Consider the following 25,667-nt stretch of genomic DNA (forward strand, 5'->3'; position numbering starts at 1 on the left):
AATATAATTAATTATAAATATGTCAAATTTATCCCGAACACCCTGTATAAGTCCTCTTGCAAAGCTGATTTTTCTCCCCAACTTTGCATCATCTACAAACAGCTGAATATCACCATTCACCCTCCTGATATCATTAACATACAAGTTGCACAGCAACAGACCCTTCAAGTACACTGCTAAAACTTTCCTCCTCTGCGATATCGCTCCTCCATACACAACTTGCTGATACCAGTCAGACAGCCAATCGCTTATGCAACATACCTACTATCCAACCACATTTCCAGTTTAATTACCAGCTTATCATGTGGCAATCTATCAAAGGACTTTGCAAAATCTACCACTGTGTATACATCACCTTTATCCTATGCATTAGTCACCTTGTTATGATAAGTAAGCAGATTACTAAAACATGATCTTCCTTTGGTAAACTCATGCTGACCATCAAAGAGAACACTGATGTTATCAACCCAGTTCTGAATCTTGGTCTTGACTAACTTTGCCAATACTTTAACCACAACTCTAGTCACACAAATTGTTTTATAATTCAAAAGTTTATTGTTATCACCTCCCTTATTAAGCAGAAAACAATTTTACCCTCTTTCAATTTCTTTGGAGCTCAGTCCAGTGCAAGACTCATGTTAAGAAGGTATGTCAAAATTACCGTTAACTCTCTGGAACATTCCTTCCAAATACATGGTGATGTATTATCAAGTCTTACTGCCTTATTAATCTCTAGTTTACTCACTTCCTCATATACCTCCTATCAATGATGCACCAAGAAAAAAAAAAATCTATTTTATTATTATTATTATGATGATGATGATTCAGGCCTACATGGAGTCAAAAGACTCATCGTGAGAGGCCCAACCTAGAAAACACAAAGTCTGCCATACCACTCCTTGAACTCATTGACCATTCATGCTCTCACCACTTTATCAGGCAATGCATTCCATGGTTCTACCACCCTCCACGCAAAGAAACCACTCCTCACCGTCTTGCTCACAGCTTCCTTTCATAACCCTTGTCCTCACTCCTTCCTTCCACTGAGTGAAAGAACTCCCAGTGTCAACCCTGTAACTACCTCTCAACAGCTTAAAAGTTTCTATCATATCACCTCTTCTTCTGTCTACCAAACTCTGCAGTCCATGTTCACCTCGGTTGATCCTCATAACCAATGCTGTATAGTCCTGAAACCATCTTTGTTATCTGCTTCTGCACACTTTCCACAGTTAATTTATCCCCTTCAAATTCTGGGGACTAAATTTGAGAACAATAGTCCAAGTGTAGTCTGATCAGGGCTTTATACAATGGAATGACAAGACAACTCTATTATCTCTTCAGGTCAGCATCCTCAGTATTGCAGCAATCCTCTGGGTTACTCCAACACCTTTGCAGTATGTTCCCAGAATTTCTGGTTTCTATCAATCATTACCCTCAGATCTCTTGCCTCCCTTACTTCCTCCAGTACAGTTCCTCCAATAGAGTATGCAGCTTCCCATTGATGCATTCCAAACTTGAAGACTTTACGTTTAGACAAATTAAACTGATGGTCCTCATTTGTTTGCCCATCTGTCTAGTTTATTCAAATCTTCTTGCAGGGCTGCGACATCGGCACTGTTATTAATAACCCTTCCTAGCTTCACATCATCTGCTAACAACTAAATATCACCCTGCAGTTCACTGACAATGTCATTGATATAAAGTTAAAACAATACAGTTCCCAGTACTGAGCCCTGTGGGACCCACTTGTAACCTTCTGCCTCTTTGATATTGCTGCACCATACACAACTTTCTGGTAACTATCAGATAGCCAATCCTGAATCCAGTTCACTAAACTGACATCTAAACCCATGTGCTGCAACTTAAATATCAGCTTATCATGTGGCACTCTGTCAAATGCCACTGCAAAATCCAAAAAAAAAATGGCAGAATATGCTTTTCTCTCATCAACTGTGCTTGTCATGTTATTATATAAGGCAATCATATTACTAAAGCAAGAGCACCCTTTAACAAATTCATGTTAACCAAGTCAATAGAGCTGATAGTTCTTTAGCGCATTCTCTCAAAACCCGTGGCAAAAGTCCATCCAGTGTCACTGCTTTATTGACATTCAGAGTACTCACTATTTGAAATACACTCTCCTCTTGCACCTCTAAACCTCGAACCTACTCTGTCTCTCTAATATTAATACCCATGTTCTCTGCATCAGTCACTCTATTCCCATTATCCCATAATGTCATTCTTCCACAATCATTTCTCCTCCTACCAGTCACATAGCTATAAAATTGCTGAGGATTTTCTTTGGATCAAGATCACTCTCTCTCCAACTAGGGGAAGAGATACCATCTCAGTTATAACCAACTCTTCTGATGCTATGACCAAATCCAAAACTCTTGTTCCTTCTATTACACATTGCCTAAAACATCTGTCCCTCAAAAATTCCAGAAACTCCATTCCCTTATTACTACATGCAGTTTCCTCTCACCAGTTTATACTGTCGTAGTTAAAATTTCCCATAACAATCATTCTCTCTTGCACTTACCAAGCTCAGCTGCTTAAACATCTCCTACTTCTCACCCTCTTTGCTCCTTGGCTTGTACCAACACCCCACTAAATATCCTATCTTGCCCACCTCTACCTCACACCGTATGCTTTCAAGACATTAGTGTCATTGCTCTCCGTAGCTTCCACTCTGAGAGGACATAAGTCATCACTTATCATCAGCAGTACTGCACTGTGTTTTTCCCTTACTATCCTGTTGAAAAATGCTGTACCTTGCTACTTCTATTCCTGTTATTATATCATCTTCTGCCAATCTCATCTCAGAGATCCCAATAATCTTCAGACAGGCTGAAGCTCATCTTCTTTATTCTGGATACTCCTGACATTAGTATAAAGAAGAAAAATGTCACTGTTTCTATACCTATCATTATGTATTCCCATTCTCCCAAGCACTATTCCCACAGGAGGGAATATCTACCATCCATTCTAGTTTTCTGAGAGTGAATTCTAGTTTCCCTGCATTGACACACTGACTCATTCAAAGAACAGCAATCGCTGTAAATTACTGATTCAAATTACATCATTCAAATGTGAACAATCTCTTGCATACAGTTCCTTTCTGTCCTCAAATGCCCTCTAAGCATCCACATATTCCAAGCTTCTCTTTTGACACATTCTGACTATCATGCTATTCATTATTAATGCTCTTCTATTCAGTTTGTCATTATCATACCTGGGCAACATACACATACTGCTTCCCTCTCTGAGTTTTCTTCTATATAATCTCAAGTATGAATCTCAGATCTCTCACCAGCCGATTCACACTACCTCTCAAGTCATACGTGCCCACCATCACAATCATCTCTTCCATCCTTTACCCCGCTTAATTGCCATAACCACATTTTCTATTATTCCTCCAGGCAAACACTCCTCAGGCATTCTATCTTGCACACCATGGATCATCATTGAGTCTCCATACATCATGCCTCTTACCACTCTGCTCCTTGATTGCTCACCTGCATCCCTTACTCCCTCTCTCTCTCTCTTCTAACACTTTCTCTCTTTGTTCCTCCGCTTACCTGCCTATTTCTCTCTTTGTTCCTCTGCTTACCAATGCCGTTCTGGCATCTCTCTATCCCTGGTTCCAGCACTCCCTCACATTCTTCTCATTCCTTCTCTTCTACTGTTTCTTATTTTCTCCTCTTTTTTCATTCCCATAACTCTCTCTCTCTCTCTCCCCCCTACTCTGATTCTCCTTGCATTCTTCACTTCCATTTACTTAATCTCATCTTTAACACTTGTCAACTCATCCCTGAGCCATTCCACCTACTTTTTTGGTACATTTCTCTCTCTCTCTCTCTCTCTCCAAGATACCCACTCTTGCTCGTCATCCACCCTCCCAACTAAGACCATCTCTGAAAACTTCATAATTATTCAAACTTTCCATACTCCTCACTTTTATTTTTTCATTTATATTTTGCTCATTATCCTCACCCTCTATCACACTACTCATCTCTCTAGGTCAGTATTCTCTTGCTGTGACTTGGCAAGAGTCAGAGGCAAGAGAATGCCTCCAAGGTCTGTTATGTTACTCTCCAACTCACAAAGTTCTTCCCATTTCCTACATTTTTCGTATGTATATACTCCCCTATCTTTCACCTGCCAGGATGCATACTTACCATAAGCCCTGCATACCACAAAATCCCATAGTATGCTGTGCAAAATGTCATCCTTAAATGGACTTAGTGACACGGCATTAGTAATTTGAGCTGTGGCAACCGCCATCATTCAAATAGTGCCGAGTACTAGGAACTAGGAACTAGGAACTACTACAACTATACTAAACGCTCTACTATAAGCTATTCTTATGCGATACTATAAGTATAAACTATACTATACTACAACTATACTAAATAACAAAAACTTATGTTTTCTTCTCTGCTACCTCTGAATACATCTAAATCTGGCCTCGACCTCCAGTAAGAATAAATCAAATATAAACAACTAAACTCCAGTAGCAACATTACTGAAGGACACTTGTATCATTGAAAAAATAGCACAATTTGTGACAAAAGCTACACTATATACTGATTAAAAACACTTTTTTTTAGCACAGCTCAAATCTGCAACCATGTTCTTTCATGACTCTCATGCCCTGAGATCAACTAACTCATTCTTCAGTTGTAAAAGTCCATATAATGATTTCTCTTGTCACAATGAGAATCAAAATATGATATAATTGACTTCTTTAATATTGTATATGCTAAAAGAAAACAAAGCAGTTCCTTTTATAAATAGAGGAAAGGATATGTGCTGTATGTTTCTGTTGATGTTTATAATTTCTCTGAAAGATAAGATTTAATTTTCATTATCATTGGTAACTACAAGTAAATTTTCATAGTCAATGGAAGAATGCATATAGCACAGTTTCATTTATCTGACAGCTGATAAACAGAAATGAAGGAACTTTTAAATGCAAAAATGTTATCGATGTCTGTCATTGAGCAGTTAAATGTTAAGCAGATGGTTGTTACTGGGACTAAGATGTACATAAACAGGGAATGAATATGTTTTGACTCTTGAGACAGTTGAAAAAACTCTTATGTTGAATTGATATTATGATGAAACTATGTTTTAATTATTTTGTAAGCTGGCCCAGAATTCTGTTTTGTGATATCTTACATTTGAGGTGAATTTTTATTCTTCTTTGTGTGACTTACGACTGTACATGAGTACATTTACTGCTGCTATTTTTTATTTCTCCTAGAATTTTGATAAATTAGATCACTCACAATGACCATGGAGAATGGAAAGGACTTTTTTTTTTTTTGGTAGAATTTGAAATCACTGTATGCAAACTTTGCCTAATATGCATTTTGCAGTGAAGAATAAGATTTATTAACTTCTTTCATTTTGAAAGTGAAATGGTAAAAGACATATATTTTGGTTTGATTCTATTTAGATTCCTGAAAACTTAAGCCTAAGTTTCAAATGTGCACCTTGTGAAACACCAGCCCAAGAAAAGCACCTGTTTGAATAAAAAGGGGGAATTAAATTATTGAAATATTTTTTCTTCACAAACATTTCTGTTAAAACAGAAGTAAACACACACACATATACATACACATTCACTACCTCTTAATTCTTAATTTAAAATTAGCATTAATGAAGTAGTCATTGAAAACAGCTGCTATAAGAATATTAATTTCTTCTGTGTATATTATATGTAGGGGCCATAGCTGGTATAGTGGAACAACCCATGAAAGTTTTAATATCCCCTTCATCTCAACAAGAACTTTTAACTCCTGTGAAAACAGCAAAAGGAATAGTTACTGGAATGGGTAAAGGATTGGTGGGTGTAGTAACAAAACCAATAGGTGGTGCTGCTGAATTGGTTTCACAGGCAGGACAAGGTAAGCTCAATTCGAGTTAGGTATATTCATGTTTGGGAATAATTTTTATTTTCAAGTATAAATATTCTGCATAATAAATCTGATCAATATTTGATATGGCACCCATAATGCATTTTTATATTTCCACTGCTTAATATCTGAATACATTAAATCTGGCCTCGACCTCTCAGTAAGAATACTGCACAGAAAAAATGAGTTAAATGGACAAATTCGTGTCTCGTATCTATGCAGATGATTACCAAGTAGTTAGCATGTTATGATTATTCACACTTAAGTTTCATATTTACTATAATTTCATAAGTGATAGAATTGATACTTTATAAAATGATGTATATAAAACATACACACATAGGAACCAAGTGACTAGTTTTGTCGTTGTAATTACTGCTCTTTAGACTGGATTTCTGTTCTTAACTGGTAGTAGTGTAAATAGCCCTACAATGTTTTATAGTTGATAAGCTCATCATAGTCCAGAAACAGTGCTTTTTTTTTTTTTTCATACAGAGCAAAGAATAGTTCTATTCTTAAAATTTCTGCCAAATCAGCATATTTTTTTATGCTTTTTTACTGTAAAAAAATGCAGGTGTCCATAAACAGTCTTTAGTTTTCAGCTAAGCAACTTATAAATATAAAAACTGACAGGATATAAGGAAAGGGGATCCACTATCCCATTCTTCTGTCAACAAAAAACATCACAGATTCCTAGTTGATAAACTAATAAGAAGATAAGAAGGTACTACTTGTTACCAATGCTCAAAAACAACAACACTGTTGATATTTCCATGACCTATTCAGACTATTCAAATAATAACAAAGCCCCCACACCAACTCGAGACATGACACCTTAATGATCCTTCCATCGGAAGTGGAGAATGCTCTAAAGCAAATGAATTCTGATAAAGCACCGGGGATAGACCAAATTCCATCCGAACTCTGGAAAGAAGGAAAGCAAACAACTTAAAATTCCTTACCACACTTTTCAACAAAATTTTAAATCAGGAGAAATACCAGAAGATTGGAGAACAGGAATTATCGTACCAATTTACAAGAAAGGTGATAGAAAAAATTGTAAAAACTACAGACCAATCACATTACTCAGCCATGCTTACAAAATATTTACAAGAGTCTTACAGAACAGAATAAAGAGCACATATGAGATCATTCTTAGTGAAGAACAGGCAAGCTTCAGAAAGAATTGCTCCACATTGGATCAGATCTTCATAATACAAAGATTAGCAGAATTATACTGGGAACATAACAAAAATGTTTATTACTGTTTTATAGATTTTAAACAGGCATTCGACTCAATAAACAGAGTAACCTTATTAAGAATATTAAAACAGAAACAAATCGATGAAGATACCCTAAGCTATAATATTTTTCTATAATAATAGAAAAATATTATAGTCTCACAGAAGCAATAATTAAATTCAATAGTATAACAATTGAATAGATAAAATAAATGTCAGTAAAGGAGTAGCCCAAGGATGTCCCATCTCCCCATACCTTTTTAACATCTAGCTAGACCAGGGGTTCCCAAGCTTTTTGTTTCCTAGAGCACATTCTAAAATACCGATAGGGCGACGGGCACCATCTATTTTTTCAAGCAAATTTTTTGAATTTGTTTGTTAAATGAATACATACAAAGTTTACATTATAATCAAATGTTTTATTACTTAAAAGTTTACATTATATAAAAATTTAAATATATATATGTAAGTTAGTGTGATCTTTGGCATTGCATTTCCTAATTATGAAGCCAGTGCTTCATAATTAGGAGAATATGATGATATTCCAGTTCTTAAACTGGAATGAGCAACTTCGAATGTGCGTCTACTTTACATTGTATGCATTTATTACTCGTCATGTGTCATTAACACATGCGTCATATAGTATGCCATGAATTGTTGCATGATTATTTCAAACTATACGGCACACGGTTGAACAGTGGTGGGCACACACAAATTGGTCGACAGGCGCCATGGTGCCCGCAGGCATAGGGTTGGGAACTCCTGACCTAGAGGATATGGTTAACCAAACCTTGGAAGAAGAAAAAGGGGTCAACCTTTTGATCCCTTTTTTATGTTATTATAACCTTAATAACAAAAAATACACAGATGACATTGAATTATGATATCAGACACAAAAGATAAAATTGTGAACCTAAAACCAAACTAAACAATACAGCTAAAGAATACAGCATGACCATAAATGCAGATGAAACAAAAATCTTGATAATTGGAAAAAATGAATAATTACTAAACTTCTCCTTGAATGGATCAACAGTTTAACAGGTAAAACAATTCAGCTATTTAGGAAGAGTAATAACAGAATGCCTAGATACCATGACCAATAATAAACATAGAATATCGATTACATGGTCATCATTTAATAACTAGGTAAAATCTGGAAAAATAATAAAATCTCCAAACCTCTAAAAATAAAATTATATAATGCAATTATAATACCCACTGTGCTATATGCTTTAGAAACTTGGACACTCAAGAAGACAGAGATATGAAAACTGGAGACTTTCGAGATAAAATTATTATTATCATCTAGGCCTCAATGGAGTCAAAAAGACTCATTGTGGGAGGTCGTTTTTAGGAAACAGAAAGTTTATCATACCACCTCCTTGAACCCATTGACCGATCCTGCTCCAACCACTCTCAGGCAATGCATTCCAAGGTTCAACGACCCTCCATGTAAAGAAACCACTCCTCACCCTCCTGCGCACAGCCTCCTTTTGTAACTTCCAGGGCTGGCCCCTTGTCATCGCTCCTTCTCACCGTTTCACCAAGTCAAAGAACTCTCCAATGTTTACCCTGTAACTGCCTCTCAACAGTTTAAAAGTCTCGATCATATCACCTCTCCTTCTTCTATCCACCTAACTCTGCAGTCCACATTCCCTCAGTCGATCCTCATAACTCATATTGTACAGTCCTGAAACCATCTTTGTTATCCGTCTCTGTACCCTTTCCACAGTCAATTTATCCCCTTCAAATCCTGGGGACCAAATCTGAGAACAATAGTCTAAGTGTGGTCTGATCAGGCTCTTATACAACGGAATGATAACTCTTTTATCTCTGCAGGTCAGCGTCCTTTTCAGTATTGCAGCAATCCTCTGAGTTACCCTCACCACCTTTGCAATATGCTCCCTGAATTTCAGTTTTCTATCAATCATCACCCCCAGATCTCTTGTCTCCCCTACCTCCTCCAGTACAGCTCCTCAAATCGAGTATGCATCCTCCCATCGATGGATCCCAAACCTCAAGACTTTACATTTTGCTGCATTGAACCGACACCTCCATTCACTTGCCCATCTGTCTAGTTTATTCAAGTCCTCTTGCAGGGCTGCCACATCTGCACTATTACTGATAATCTTTCCCAGCTTCTCATCATCTGCAAACAACTGAATGTCCCCTTGCAATCCATTGACAATATCATTGATATAAAGGTTGAACAATACAGGTCCCAGCACTAAGCCCTGTGGAACCCCACTTGTAACCTTCTGCTTCCTTGATATTGCCCCGACATACACAACTCTCTGATACCTATCAGTCAGCCAATCCTGAATCCATTGGACTAACCCGACATTTAAGCCCATGTGCTGCAACTTAAGTATCAGCTTATCATGTGGCACCCTGTCAGATGCCTTTCACAGGGTGCCACATGATAAGTGCCAAAAAATGACAGTATATGCCTTTCCCCCCATCAACTGCTATTGTCACTTTATTATGAAAGGCAATCATATTACTAAAGCAAGAGTGTCCCTTAACAAATCCATGTTGATTCTCACAAATAATATTACCCTCGTCTGTCTAATGCTGTAATGCTGTATATAATTCATCACTAATTTCTCCAAGATCTTAACAACTACTGATGATACACAAACAGTCCTATAATTAGACACTTCCAGTCTGCTACCACCCTTATGCAGTGGCACTATCTTACCTTCCTTCCATTCCCTGGGTACCTTTCCTGCAACCAGACTTTTATCGAAAAGCCAGGTCAACGGAGCTGTCAGTTCTTTAGCACATTCTCTCAAAACCGTAGTGAAATACCATCCAATCCAACAGCTTTACTGGTATCCAGGGGTACTCAGTATTTGGAACACACTCTCCTCTAAACCCTTAACCTGCCCTATCCCTCTATTATTAAAAACTTCTTCTCCAGGATGAAATACTCTAATAAAGTGCTCATTGAACAACTCCCTATGTCCTCTGCATCAGTCATTCTATTCCCATTTTTATTCCACAATGTCATTCTTCCACAATCGTTTCTCTGCCTACTGGCCACATAGCTAAAAAATTCCCTAAGATTTTCTTTGGATCTTAGTGCCAATCTCTTCTCATATTCCAGTTTTGCCTTCCTCACCATTCTGGTCACTCTCCTGGCCTGCGTCTTATATTATAGTCAGTCTAACTGCATAATTCACATTATGCAGTTAGACTGACTGTAAGTGAGCAAGAGGTATATGGGGAATTGAATGAACTTCATGTTAATAAGGCTGTGGGATTTGATAATATATCACCATCTGCATAATATATCACCATGCACATTATATATTCCCTAGCACATTCTTTCATTTTCAAGGAATGTGCTAGGGAATGTTGCAATAAGTGAGATATTGTTGGATGAGGATGGCATCCTTATGGGTATTGAGATGGAATGGTATGATGTATTTTGTCAAGACACAAAGGATAAAAAAGGGAGATGGAGTGCTACTGATGATGGAAAAAGAGTATGTCCATACAAGGTAGAGATGCAAGAGCAAAATAGTTCCAGCAGTTGTGAGGCAGTGTGGTCTCAGATAGAGGTGAACAGAATGAAATACTTAGTTGGAGGTTGTTATAGACCTGGTAATGTGGATGGTAGTGACCATGAAATGTATAATTAAATTAGCCAAGCAAATAAGAAAAAAGTGATCATTATGGGTGAATTTAATTATGGCAATATAGACTGGGAAAATGAGATAGCAACTAGAAGTAAAGAAAATGAGTTTCTGGAGTTTTGGAGGGAAAACTACCGTAGGCAGTATGTAACAGATGGTACATGAGGATTGAGGATCTTGGATTTGATCATCTCATCAGAGGATGTTATTATAAATGAGGTGTCAAATCACCCTCCAGTTGGTGAGAGTGACTATGAAGTGATTACTTGGGTGGTTGCCAGCCATGCTCGCACCTCTGTGAGGAATAGATATACATGAAACTACAAGGCTAGTGATTGTAAGAAGGTCAGGAAACAGCTAGCAGGTGTAGCATTTAATGAGGAGTTAGCCAGAAAGGTGATCAATGCTGATTGGGTGATATTCAAGAACTATCTAGTCGAAGCAATGTCTAAATGTATTCCAAGAGTCAGAAGGTTAAATAAGATAGATGCGAAATAGATGAATGAAGAGATTAAGCATGCAGTACACAAGAAAAAGGCATTATGGATACAACATAAGAGGAGCGGTAATAATCAATTCCATGAAGGGTACAAAGAACAGGCAGAGCGGGTGATGTGGTTGGTAAGGGTAGCCAAAGATAATCCTTTCTTTCATGCTTACAAAGTGATCAGAATACATTATGGAAATTATGGAGACAACTACCGTGTTAGAGCAAAACTTTAGTTTAATATAAACTGAAATGAACACTCGACATTTCGACCTTCATATCAAGGTCATCACTGGAGCATACACATATATATACAGAGAAACAAGCTGCATTACAATCTACATGGTTTGCTAAAGTTACTGACCAACCGTTACAACAATTATTGGCCTGACCTCTGATGGGGGAAAAAAAAAAAAAAAAAAAAAAAAAAAAACTTTTACTGCATCAAAGCTAGAGTCCTATTATTATCTATTAGGTTATCAAATTCAAAAAGGCTTACAAGTTTTCAACTAACCATAATTATCTCAATACAGAAATAAAAAAAACTAACACAGATTTTTAAAAATCGCAACTATCCCACACAACTAATAAATTATGCAAACAGGACAGCAAAAACCCATCAAAACAACCCAACAACCAAACCAAACTTCCCAACACAAAAAGTTATCAAACTGCCATACATACAAAGCCTACAAATACATCTTCACACATACTGACTACAAACTGGTATTCACCACAAACCAAAAATTGGCAAATCTTCTAAAACCCACTAAATCTCACACACACACAAAGAAATAGTAGAACACCACAACGTAGTCTACAAATTTCCCTACCAAAAAGACTGTGATATCACCTACACAGGTTCTACCATCAGGTCTTTATGTGCAAGACTACAAGAACACTTCTGTGACTGTAACATCCCTATTCCAGAACATTTAAAAACTAAAAAACGCGTTATCAAAATGAAAAATAGAATACAAAGTACAGGGGAAACAGAAATAGCAGTTCATGCCCTTGAACAAAAACATACCTTGCAAATCGACAAGGCCATCATAATAGACAGAAAAGACAATGAATCAATGCTTAGAATATTGGAAACAATAGCCATAAAATGTGATAACTCAATCAACGTCCACCGACCCTACATAATCTCCGAGTGTTGGAAGCTTCACAACATAAAAATTAGGTCACAACTCTGACAAATAGGCGATAACACAATCACTTCAAAGGCAGAAACACCAAGCCGACACGACATAGCATCCACTTCCTCCATGAGTTCAGACGATACCCACATCGTCAAAACAGCTCACATCCTGTCAACCCTCTCCCTGCCCCACTTTTTCCATGAACCCTTCCCCTTCCTCTAAAAAAAGTTGCTATTTTCAGCCCCTTTTTCATCTTTTTCCCACCCTACAAAAAAAAAAGCACTCTGCCTACCCTTAAAAATAATATATGTATACTTAAATATAAAGAGCTAATAAGCTTCATTTCGGCAATGAAAACATTACTTATTTTACTTATCCCCTTATTTTAAGTAATATATGTATATATTATACAAAAAACCCAGGTTTTTTCAAATTAATTCTCCCACATTGCCTAAGTCCCCCCCCCACTCCCCTTTCAACACCATAACAGCAGAAGTATCCACACTGCAGAAAGAAGACAGGCAACATCCAAGAAAAGGTATGTGCAAATTTTCTTCTATTATTCTACATATATTTGTCTCTAAAATACATCTGCATTGCTCTAAGAATTCTTGAGTAAAAAGCCAATGACATTAAAATAGCGGAACTCCTAAACAAAAGCAGGCAAAATAGCCATAAAAATAATAAAAAGAATCAGTAGTGTCATATTAAGTCTTCTTCCTCATGATCTAGAGTTCAAGGATTGCTGCAGTGCAAGTACAATATCTGGGGAAACCCTAGAATGCCCAGCACATTTACTGCTTGCCAGATAGTGAACATTGTGTATGACTCCATGGTGGGTAAAGGATCTCTGGTGCTGAACCAAAATTCCCTTTGAGCATGAATCCTTGATCCTTAAAATTATCAGGTCCTGCTTTACTGACTATGACATATCACAAGATGTATTAAACATTTTTTCAGAGGAAGAAACAGGGACACTGTGTTCATACTTCCAGAAATCAAATGACAAACACAAACCAGACAAAGTAAACCCTCACCCTTTCTCAGAAATAGAATAAACCTACTAAACCAACATTATAGAAATTGAGAGATGGGAAACTGTCATAGATTCTGCCTAAATATTCATAATGTTAAAGTTCTGCAGAAACATAAATCTGTTTCTATCTTCAGTAGACATATCTAAAACCTAGTGAGGACCTCACCTTCAGTCATTTCTCTGTTATTTGTAAAGACAGAACTGGAGGTAGACCTTTTTATGGAAAAGTCACTGTTGTTGTTGTTGTTGTGGGCAATCATGTCAATTTTTAGCACATCCAGAATGGTACTGCTCTAGAATCTGTAGCCGTCTGCCTGTCAGTGAGATGTCTTATTACTGTGTGTTCCATTTATTTACCACCAGTTTCTAAGTTAACTTAGATTGACCTTGATAATCTTATATTGCCTCTGCCCATTTGTCTGGGAGTAACTTTTAACAGAGAATAATTCATGGTGTAGTCCCAACATGAATAGGCTAAGTGAGATTGTTGAACATATGCTTCATGATAACCTCTTTTTAATAGTGGACATAGTACCTTCTTTCATATGTCTGCTTGCTCATATTCTGCAATAGATCATCATAAAATCTGCTCTCCTGCCATTCATCTGCTGTTTTCTGAAGTGGAAGTGATTAATTTTTTACTTTTCTATGCTTTTTTAGTATATCATTGCAAGAACTGTGTTTTCCCTTAAGATGCCAATGTAGAAAATTGACCAGTCTGACTGGAATACTTTTCTACATTTTGCAAAATTTATTTCTGAGACAGTCAACTAAAAACCTATCAGTGATGCTTGTAATAGATTGTATCATGCAGCAACCTCTACATTTCCAGAAACATCATATTGCTTCACTCTGTGTGAAACTCTGGTGAGAAAACTGAGTGTTTAGCAGCCAAAAAGAGATCAAGAAAGACTGTAGATATATTTTGGAGATAATCCCCTACTACTACATCAGATCTCACAGTCTTTAAATGTGCTTGGGCCAAAGTACATTTAAAGAAGTCAGAGTTGAAAATAGTCTTAGATCCAGTTTACATCATCAGTGATCATCAATTTGAAAGTGGTATGGAATAAAATCCAGAAAATGAAGAATAGAGTACACCATTTGTCTGTCCTAGAACATAATGAATGTGTAGTTGTTGCAGAATCCAAAGCAGTTGGAGACACTCTAGGAGAAAGCTTTGCTAGAATCTCAGCAACAGCTCATATCATCCTAAATTTTTGATGTGCAAAGAATGACAAAAGAAACAACAAATTAACTTCTCTTTAAATGGGATAGAACTGTACTGTCACGCAATCATTAAGGAGGAATTGGAAAGAGACTTTTTTTGTCTCATCCATGCCAGTGCTGTAAAGCCTGATGACATCCATTATGAGATGATAAGACAACTTCTGCCATCCTCTATGGATCTTTTACTATACAATGTAATACTTACTGAGAAGTACTGCAATAAATATTCCATTGTATTTGCCAGATTCATGGCAAAAGGCAATTTTTCTCATAGTCTGAATAAGATACAAAAGTAGCAAATAATTACCATCCTATAACTCTGACCATTTATCTTCATAAAATCTTTGGAGAAAACGGTTAGTTCGAGACTTTATTATTATTATTATTCAGGCCTCCGTGGAGTCAAGAGACTCGTCGCAGGAGGTCCTTCTTAGGAAACACAAAGTCTATCACACCACTATTGAACTCATTGACCATTCTTGCTCTCACCACTCTATCAGGAAATGCATTCTACAGTTCCACCACCCTCCACGCAAAGAAACCACTCCTCACCCTCTTGCTCACAGCTTCCTTTCATACTTTCCAGGGATGGCTCCTTGTTATCACTCCTTCCTGCTGCTCCACCAAGTGAAAGAACTCCCCGGTGTCCACCCTGTAACTGATCATATCACCTCTCCGTCTTCTATCCACCAAACTCTGCAGTCCACATTCCCTCAGTCGATCCTCATAACTCATATTGTACAGTCCTGAAACCATCTTTGTTATCTGCCTCTGTACCCTTTCCACAGTCAATTTATCCCCTTCAAATCCTGGGGACCAAATCTGATAACAATAGTCTAAGTGTGGTCTGATCAGGATCAGACCACACTTAAACTAACATCCCTGTGAAGGAAGTCATCAACATTTTAGGAAGTTTGCTCCCACAAGACATCACTTCTCTGTTCCGTCATTGTTTAACATCAAACTTTTTCTTATGGAATAAAACCATATATCAACAATTGACTGGCCTTGCAATGGGTAGCCCCCCTCTCTCCATCTTGTGCTGATCTCTTTATGGAGGATTTTGAAAGCAAAATCTTAACTCAAACAGACCCTAAACCCACAGTATGGTAGATATGGAGATACGTGGACAATATCTTTATCATTTGGAACCACACAAAAAAGGATTTGTTCGACTTTCTTAGCAAAATCAACTCTTTGCACCACACAATCAAATTCACTCTAGAACTTGAAGAAGATAACAAATTATCATTTCTGGACACTTTAATTAAGAAGCTTCCGAATGGTGGTATCAACCTCTCAGTTTACCGCAAACCTACCAATACAGGACGTTATTTACATTTCACTTCCTCACACCACATTTCTCAGAAACTTAGTATTGTACATATGTTGAGGAACCGTGCCTCTCTCCTTACAACAGATCAACAAGACCTCCAGGAAGAACTATCCCTGATATCCACCAACCTTACCATGAATGGATTTCCTCGAACACTCGTCCACAAGATACTTTTCTCTGAACCCCGACAAAGACAACAAGATGATGTATGTTATATTTCTACCATCGTCATTCCATACTTGGGGACAGTTTCCAATAAGATTGCTAGACTCCTTAGACCACATAAAATAAGAGTGGCCTTTAAACCCACAGAAACGATTAGACAATTCTTAAGATCTCCAAAAGATAGCCATCCTTTCTCCAAATATGCTTGAGTTTATAACATACCATGCTCGTGCGGCTTGAATTACATCGGCCAAACTTCAAGGAACCTTGAAATTAGGCAAAAAGAACACATAGGTGACGTCAATAATAACAGAGAAGAAAAATCGGGATTAGCTTTTCATTTCTCAAGAACGAACCATACTATAGAGTGGGATAGAAGCACAATTCCTTACATGGAGGAAGACTTCCGCTCCCAAATTTTTAAGGAGGCCACAACAGTTGCCCGCTGTATACAAAACCTTAACAGGAACCAAGGACTAATCTTGCCCGTGATCTGGAAGACCCTTATCAGATCCTTCAACTCGCCAGAACTGAATTACAGTGCCAACTATAGAACGTTCCTAAATAACAACAAGTGATATCATCCACGCTCTATGAATGTATTGTACGCGCTCTGTTCTTTGTTTAATATAATTGGAATCGGTTGATTATAGTTTGTAACAGTTTTTTACTTTTTAGTGCCGTACATCAGTTATGTACCCTGAAGATGCCAACAGACTTAGTTGTTGTTATATGCACTTGATCAATATAATCCCAATAAAAGTATTTCCAAATCTCTTCCATGTCAATCTGGTAATTACTCCTTACCAACTCATTCGTCTTGATCATGTCTCCCTTCTTCCTTCTATATGCTAAGCTGTGTAATTTGCAATTTTCTTAATCTGTCCTCGCATTCCAGAGATCAGAAATCAGCTTAGTCAATTGTTTCTGAATCCTCTCCAACATCTCATCATCCTTTTGAAAAACCTAGCAATCAAATCTGTGCACAGTAATCCATATAAAGCCTGATCAAGGTCTTATATTGGAATCAAAACATCCTTAGTTGTTGAAAATTTTTCACTCAGTTATATTATAAATTAAAGATACCAAGAAATTATATACTTGGTTTAATCCATTATCGTCTGCACGGTTAGCCTAGTGGCTTTGTGCTTCGCAACCATATGACTTGGGAAGGAGTGTCCCAGGTTCGATTCCCGTCAAAGACGTGAGGAATTTGAGGATCTTCCTCAGCCATAGCCTAGTTAGCCAGTTTTGGGCGTGGACAGTAGGGTTTTCCCTGCCAGTTTATCTGACGTTTTTCATCCCGTGAACACACACACGGATCTACAGCCATAAATACTTAACCCCCCCATGAGGGGACTCAACTCGCCCCAATAGGGATGGGGGGAGAAAAAAGGATGAAACTCCATATGAATAAATAAAAAAAATCCATTATCCAAATGAAAGCAAACAAAGTTTGCACCTGAAGTAGGTTCTTCCAGAAAGCTACAACATCTGCTCTACTTCTCATAACTTTCCCCAACTTTGCATCGTCTACAAACAACTGTATATCACCATTTAAGCCCTTTCCCATATCATTTACATACAAATTAAAGAACAGTTGCCCCAAAACAGACACTGGGGCATTTACTATGACCTTCCTCTTCTGGGATATCACTCCCCCATTCACAACCTGCTGAAAAGTTAATCTCCAATCCAATCCACTAATCTACTATTAAACCCTATCTGTTCCAATTACGTAACACCTCCAGGGAGTCTTTGGACTCCCTGGAGGTGTTATGTAATTGGAAAACTCCACCAAGTGCAACTACCTTGATCATCTACAGCAATGCCATCTTACTGCCGACCACCACCACTAGTATTTTCACAGACAATAACAAACATCCATGCTCATGGTGGGATTTGAACCCGCAACCTTTTGGCTGTAGAATGGATACGCTAACCACTCAGCCAACCAGGCCAGCAATTTAACTACTTGTTTGTCATGTGGCAATCTGTTGAAAGCCTTTGCAAAATCTAAATATACTATTGTATATGCATTCCACCCCCCCCCCTTTTCCAGTGTATTTGTCACCTCATTATAATACGTAAGCAGATTGCTAAAATGTGATCTTCTTTTAGCAAAACCATGCTATCCATTAAAGAGAATTTTACTGCTACACAATCCACTTCTGAATCATTGTCCTCACTAGCTTATTCAACACCTTGACTACAAAACCCAGTTCTGTCTTATTTCTCATAAAAAATAATCATTTTCTCCCAGCATTATTTTTGACAACTGTATATCACCATTTAAGCCATTTCCCATATCATTTCCCATACAAATTAAAGGACAATTGCCCCAAAACAAGCCCTGGGGTATTCCCAAATTTCCAGAAATTTTGAAATTTCTCTTCTTGGAATTACCCTGACTTCAAGCGTGTCTGGAGAATTCATCGCACGAACTATTGATCGCTCAAAAAATTCACTGAAAATGTTATTCGCTAGAAAATTGAAGTGATATTGCATTGATACCGATATATGAAAAGTAAATGCAGTGCAAGATAAATTTCACAAAATATAATTTTATTTTGTATCTATGTATTGGTCTGCGTGGTTAGCTGCGTGCCTGGTTGCTTCACAACCATATGCCTGGGAAAGGAATGTCCTGGGTTTGATTTCCATCACTGACATGTGGAGCTTAGGATCTTTCTCAGAATAACCAAGTTAGCCGGTCTTGGGTGAGGACTGCAGGGTTTTTCCCCACAGTTTGGGGGGTTTTTCCTCCTGCAAGCAAACAGCAAACCAGCCCTGAGAAGATAACGCTTCTCAGGGCTAGTTAGGATACACAGGAAGGATAGGGCCAACCATCTTATCCTCATATAACGGTTGCAGTTATAATTTTGTAAATATTAATATTCCATCAACAGAATCTGTAGTATCAAAGTAAGAAAGAATATTTATACCATTTTAAGACGAAACAGAAATTAGGAAGCTCACCAATCAATAAAACATTACTTTCACTGTATAAGAATAATATTATGAAAATCTAAATAAATAATACATAGATATATACCTCTTTTACCTTTACGGTATCGAGGGTTTCTATTCCTTATAACCGCAATCGTTATACGAGGATAAGGTGGTTAGCCTATGCCTCCCAGTGTATCCTATGTCTGTAGAAGCGTTACGTTCTCAAGGCCAGTTTGCCTTGAAAGAGAAATTCTATGCGAGAGCAGTATACATAGCTGGGTGGACTCAAGATGTTACTTCACCCCTGAACAGCTGTTAACCTTATACAAATCACAAATCCCCGTAGCTATTGAATACTGCTCTCGCATATAGGGTGCAGCCCCTAAAAGTGCCCTCAAAATGCTTGACTCAATACAAAGGAGAGCAATTAGACTTATCAACCCATCTCTTACCCAACCCACTCCCTGCACTTTGGCACAGATGTTTGGTTTCTGCAATATGTATATTCTACAAATATTTCCATGGAAAATGTTCATCTGAAATAGTATCAATAATTCCTCCACTTAGAACTAAGCTAATTGGAACATGTGCAGTGCTGCTCAACATCCCTTCACAGTGCACCTTGAAACCCACAAAACAAGTTCCTTTTCCTTCTCTTCCTCCATCTCTGTAATTGCTATATTGTGAACAGTCTTCTCCCTGTTGTGTTTCCCAAGGAATACAATATACAGTCCTTTAAATCAAATGTAAACAAATTCCTTCTTTCCCAACCCATATGTAGTAATAATGTAACATAGGTTGATCAACCAACCTCTCGTATATGGGCTCAACTTCTATACATATATATAAAAAAACTCCAGACCAGCAGATTGGCCTATAATTCTAAGACTTAGTCTTATCACCCCCCCCCCTTTATGAAGCAGAACAATTTTACTATCTTTCCGTTCCTTTGGAACCTCGGCTAATCTAAGACTCGTTAAAAATGTATGTTAAATCTGTTGTTTCCCTGGAACCTTCCCTCAAGATGCTCAGTGATATACCATCATGCCCCATGGTTTTGTTGACATCAACCTTACTCAATTCCTCATATACCTCCTGTTCATTCACCATCAGTGGTTTTTCCCCCATTCCCACTGCTCTCAATTTCTACATAATGTTATAGTCACAAGGATGGAATGCTTTAATAAACTGCTCATTAAACACTTCTGCTATATCCTTCTCAGTGTTCATTCTCCTGTTATTACTGACCATCATCCTTCCATAATCATCCTTCCTTCTACTGGCCACATATCGAAAACCGTCCTAGGATTTCTTTCAGTATCATTTGCTACCACACTTTTGCTGCCCTTACTGAGTCACCTTCCTTGCTTGATCTTTGTACTCTTCATGTAGCTGATTATCTCCACTCATTTTGTGCTGCCTCCATATTGCATTCTTCAGTCATCCATTTTACACCTACCTTATTTATTCTTCTGACCTGTGGAATACACCCAGTCATTGCCTCTGCCAGATACTTCCTCAGTAGAAACCAAGCAGCATCGATTTTCTTCCCATGCAATTCTCCATTCCAAGATTCGCTGCAAGCTGCTTTCTGAGTTTGCCATAATCACCTGCCTCATGGTTCTACATGTAACCTTTTTCACAAAAGTCAGGTCTAAATTGGAGGAAGGAAGATGTGACACTTCATTTACAACAATATCTTCTGTTGTAAATGTTCAACATTTACAAACTGGTTTCTGATGCTCTCTCTCTCTCTCTCTCTCTCCATTCCAGTCTATATTACCATACTTGAAATTGCCCATAATGATCACCCTTTTCTTATTAGCCAGACCAATTTGCCTAAACATTTTCTTCTCACTGCCTTCCACATTACCAGGTCCATAGCACACTCTACTAAACATTTCATCCTTTCCTCTTCGCACCATTCTGCTTCAAAATCACTGTCAGTGTTTGCTCCTTACATCTCCACCCTAGATGGACACAACTCATCTGCCATCATCAATAACACTCCTCTTCCCTTCTTTGATTTGTCTGTCTTCATGAAAGACTACATATCCCTGCATCTCTGTTCTTGTCAGAATGTCATCCTTGTTCAACCATTCACCCAAAATTTTTGAGTGAATGAACTCTATTGCTACAATTTCATTCCCCTTGTTTTGAATACTTCTAGCATTTGTAAACATACGCACTAGTTTGTTTCAGTTTCTATAACAAGTCCCACTAACCCCACTTTCAGACATGACTCCCCTATCCATTCCTGTCTATCATCATTGATATTGCACTCCTCCACAGACCTAAATGTCACTCCCACATCCTTGACTGCCTTAATCCTTTCTTGCACACACATCTACTCCTGGAACCACTTTTCATGCAGTGTCCCCTGTCTACCCTGACCTCCACCTATTCCCTGTCCACTCTGTGTTCCTTCTATCTTATTCTCTTCACTCACACTATTCACCTCTCCATTCACACACTTGCCTACGTTACTCTCCTGCTCTTCCACATGTCTCAGGTCTCACATTCACTTCAGTCACTCTCTCTTTCAGCAAGTTTCTTCAACTGACTCACACCAAATCCATTCAAGCCCATCTCTTTTATACAGCTCTAACCACCCCTCAGACTCATACCACGCATTCACAAAATCAACTCTTTCTTCTGACACAACTCTTCTAGCATACCATTCATAATCTTCACTTGCCTTCTCAACTCATCATTATCATACCTGGGCGACATGCTGACTATCTTACCTACCACACTGTTATCTGTCACTCCTTGACAGCCTCATAACATCCCTCCTTACATTCTTCTTGTTACCAGTCAAATCACTCGTGCCAGCCACCACTACCAACTCTTTTGCCTGTGTATACTCCTCTTATCCAGTGCTTCAACCATCCTGTTCATTCTACATCCTGAAAAACAGACCTTGTGCACCTTTTCACTCACCACACTCTTATCATTGGATCTCTGTACACTTCCACTCTCAAATTATTTGATATTTCTTTCAAATCTTTTGTCCCATTCCTCCTCATATTCCTATGCAAGTCTGTAATTATCCTCAGTTCATTCTGCATACATTTCATCTCTTGCCTCATCTTTACCAACTCTGCTTTCATATCTTAAATTAGTTTTTCAGTGACATTTACGCATATCACATTTTCACTACCTTGCACATTTGCTGTCTTACCGCTCACCACTGCTTACTCACCACCAGCTTTATTACCACTTACCATCCCTAACTCGCTGCCATTTACGCATGCTGTCTTACCAATCAACATTGTTAGCTTAACACCACTTTTGCCTGCTGTTGGAGAAAGTTGATTCCTAAACTCAAATTAAGAAAATAAGATTTTATTGATGAAAATATACAAAAAATATAATTTTATAATACAAATAAAATAAAATAATTTAATTTTAACCTTTTCCAAAAATACCATTGGCCACAATTGTGTTGTCTTCTGCCCACATGTAGCCAGTAGCCACAGAGCGATGCATCCTAGTCTGAAACATATTAAGGTCCTAACTGTGAAAATTTAAACAAGGGACAAATTATTAATTAATTAAAAAAAAAAAAACTGTTAACTATGAAATATGCAAAAACGAACACTTTCTCAAAATAGAAAGAAATTTCAGATCATCATTTCTCTATAGATTGATGAACGACCTTAATCTTTTTCCAAAAGACGACGTGAAGTCAACAGCTTGTATATACAAGCAACCTCGTCATTAAGATACTTCACATACAAGCTTTGTTTGCTTACACTTGGGTAAAGGATTAAACAAGGACATAATTTCATGGCAAGTGTAATTTATTCTCTTGGTCAGATTTGTCTGCCTTATTTTGCTCCAAAATGGTTTGGTATGTTATATTGCTTATAATTTATTCAGTATTATTTTTTGCAATGTCACACATCCATGTAAAGTTTCATACAGGTAAAATGTCCTTGAAGCTCTCCATGTTTTATTCATGGAACACACTTTCTTTTTGGGTTCATAATATGAAAAGTTTTTTTAACTTATGCACCTGAAAAATTGCAGGTGGAAAAGGAAAGAAGGTGTTGATTTTTAAAAACCATATATATGGTCATTTTAAGCCAAATAACTGAAAAATCCTCCATAGCACCATTAGAAATGGTGATAGTTTCTAATCAGAAAGACCTAGGTTCAAATCTCATCTAGGGCACAACCATTATAAAGACTTCTCAGTTGAATGTGAATTAGTCAATCTCATACATAAATAATAACTGCATTTTCCCTCTTGGATACTAATTTTTTCTCCTTACAAACAGAAACTTGTGTGAAAATATGCACAATCATTCATAAACACAGTTTATAGGCATGATATATATACCATTCCTGCTTCGTAGCCTTAGTTGCTTTAGTGTAATTTAAATCAACTGTTCTAGTTTTCAATTTTAATAAAATAAATAAATAAAATTAATCTTTGTTGACCTTTAATTCTAAAATCATGTGTTGTTATAAACCATGATTTTAGAATTAAAGAACTAATTTATATTTTCAGGTCTTCTACAGGGAGTAGGTTGGAAAGCAAGATTGATCAGACGTCATCAGCCAATTCCATCCACAGTGTCCATAAATGCTAATAGTTCACTGAAATTTGGGTGGAAAATACTACCAGAGTTGACTGGTGGTGAAGTGATTTTTTGTATTGAAGCTACTCATCTCAATCACCAAAACAGATATGTTGCTGATACTTTAGTACTTACTCATCAGGTAAAGGTTTTGGTATTAGTAAACTTTCTAGTCCATTAATTACGTCTTTGTACAAAATATAAATAATATTTCAGGATTGATTGCACAATCATTATATTTCTTTGAATACTGTTAAATAACATGTCTATTTAGTTGTTTTTGTTTTTTTCAAAAATAAAAATTAGCTATCATTCAATAATTTAACAATGCTGATCACCAAATTATGACCATTTTTCTCTATCACATGCAGATTCTTAACAAAATATTGTACACTCTTTTGTATACTCAAATCAAATTGCTAAAATTATATATACTGTATATGTATATTTTTGTAGTGACAAACTGAACCATGCACATTTGACTGGTTTTTGCTATAGCACTCACTTTATAAACTCACTTACTGTAACAGACTAACAGAAAAATCCTAGAAAAGACCTCATAGCTGTACTGTATTCTAAAGGTTGGACCTAAACCAAACTATCTGCCATTTAAAAATAAAAATACTACTCCCCTGGTCCCTAAAAGTTCACTGTAATTAGCATCAACTGTATAATGGCAGTATCTGACATGTTTACAATAGAAGAGCACTCTACACCTGGAGTGGGCAACTTATTTTTCTATAAATTAAAGATGCCAAGAAGTTATGTTCTTGGTTTAATCCTTTATCCAAATGTAAGCAGTGTTTGCACATCAACTTCCTTAGTATTCCATAATGCAATGCATTATGGAATAGTTTTCCATAATGCAATGCATTATGGAATAGTTTTCCATAATGCAATGCATTATGGAATACTAAGATCTAATATCCTTAGAGACTTAAAGGATTAAATGACGAATATAACTTCTTAAAATAAAATTTTCACATTTGACATCCGTAAACCCTGTATGGTTACTCCCTTATCTCATATGGTTTTGGGAGTGAAGTCTTCTGCTAGAATAAGTGATAGGGTTGCAGATTCCCTTTCCACACAAAGTTTGTAGGACAATCACAAACATCCATGCCCATGGCAGGATTTGAGCCTGCAGCCTCTTGGCTGGAGAGAAAGGGCACACTAACCACTCGGCCAACCAGGCCAGCTATAACTTCTTGGCATCTTTAATTTATAGTATAACCAAGTGGAAAAACTTACACTAATTCAGAGTATTTTAGTAATAAAGTGTGACACCTTTTGACTACTTTTATATAGAAATGACTTTTGCATTACCTCAACCTTGGTATTACTTCTGGGTCTGGCTCCCAAGGAGAATCTTAACAATAGATTGGAAATTCTGTGGATGTGTAATAAGGTTTATAAATGTTTATGCTCCATCCAGTGGAACAGTTAGACGAAAATTCTTCCAGAAATTAGAGCCATATTTATACAACGCCCACTACATCATAGCAGCTGGAGATTGGAATTGTATTGAAAACTCCCACATTAGACAAAATAGGAGGACACCCCAGGAGTGGAAAAGTGGGATATGCACAGTTAAAAACATGTTTAGACAATGCTCACCACTAGTAGACATTCACAATCCTAATCTCTGGATTGCGAGAATTTGCAATTCGCATTTCTCTGGATTGAGAGGATTCACAATCCTAATCTCCACGCTTACACATGAATCAGGGTATTGGTAGTTATCTTCATCAATTTTTTTTATATATATCTTGATCAAATTTATATATCTTCTTCCCATATAAATAGGATAATTCAGATAAAACATCTTGACATCAACAGATCATAATCTAGTTTTACTTAAGTTCCACTGCATGGAACAAATAGAGATCAGTTCTGGACCATGGAGACTTCCACCAAA

At 37.2% G+C, this 25,667-nt stretch overlaps 1 protein-coding gene across 1 annotated transcript in view; it reads left to right on the forward strand.

Moving 5' to 3' along the window:
* Positions 1 to 25,667, forward strand: part of Vps13B (vacuolar protein sorting 13B) — a 1,316,993-nt gene that overhangs the window by 1,218,866 nt on the left and 72,460 nt on the right. Inside the window, exons 47-48 of the mRNA XM_090406926.1 lie at positions 5,733 to 5,915; positions 23,680 to 23,891. Of these exons, the coding sequence (XP_090263052.1) occupies positions 5,733 to 5,915; positions 23,680 to 23,891 (395 nt within the window). The remainder of the gene's footprint in view (positions 1 to 5,732; positions 5,916 to 23,679; positions 23,892 to 25,667) is intronic.

This window comes from Typopeltis vanoorti, chromosome 17 (assembly GCF_054136105.1).
Source record: "Typopeltis vanoorti isolate ZY-2024b chromosome 17, IOZ_Tvanoo_1.0, whole genome shotgun sequence".
Lineage (NCBI taxonomy): Eukaryota > Metazoa > Arthropoda > Arachnida > Uropygi > Thelyphonidae > Typopeltis > Typopeltis vanoorti.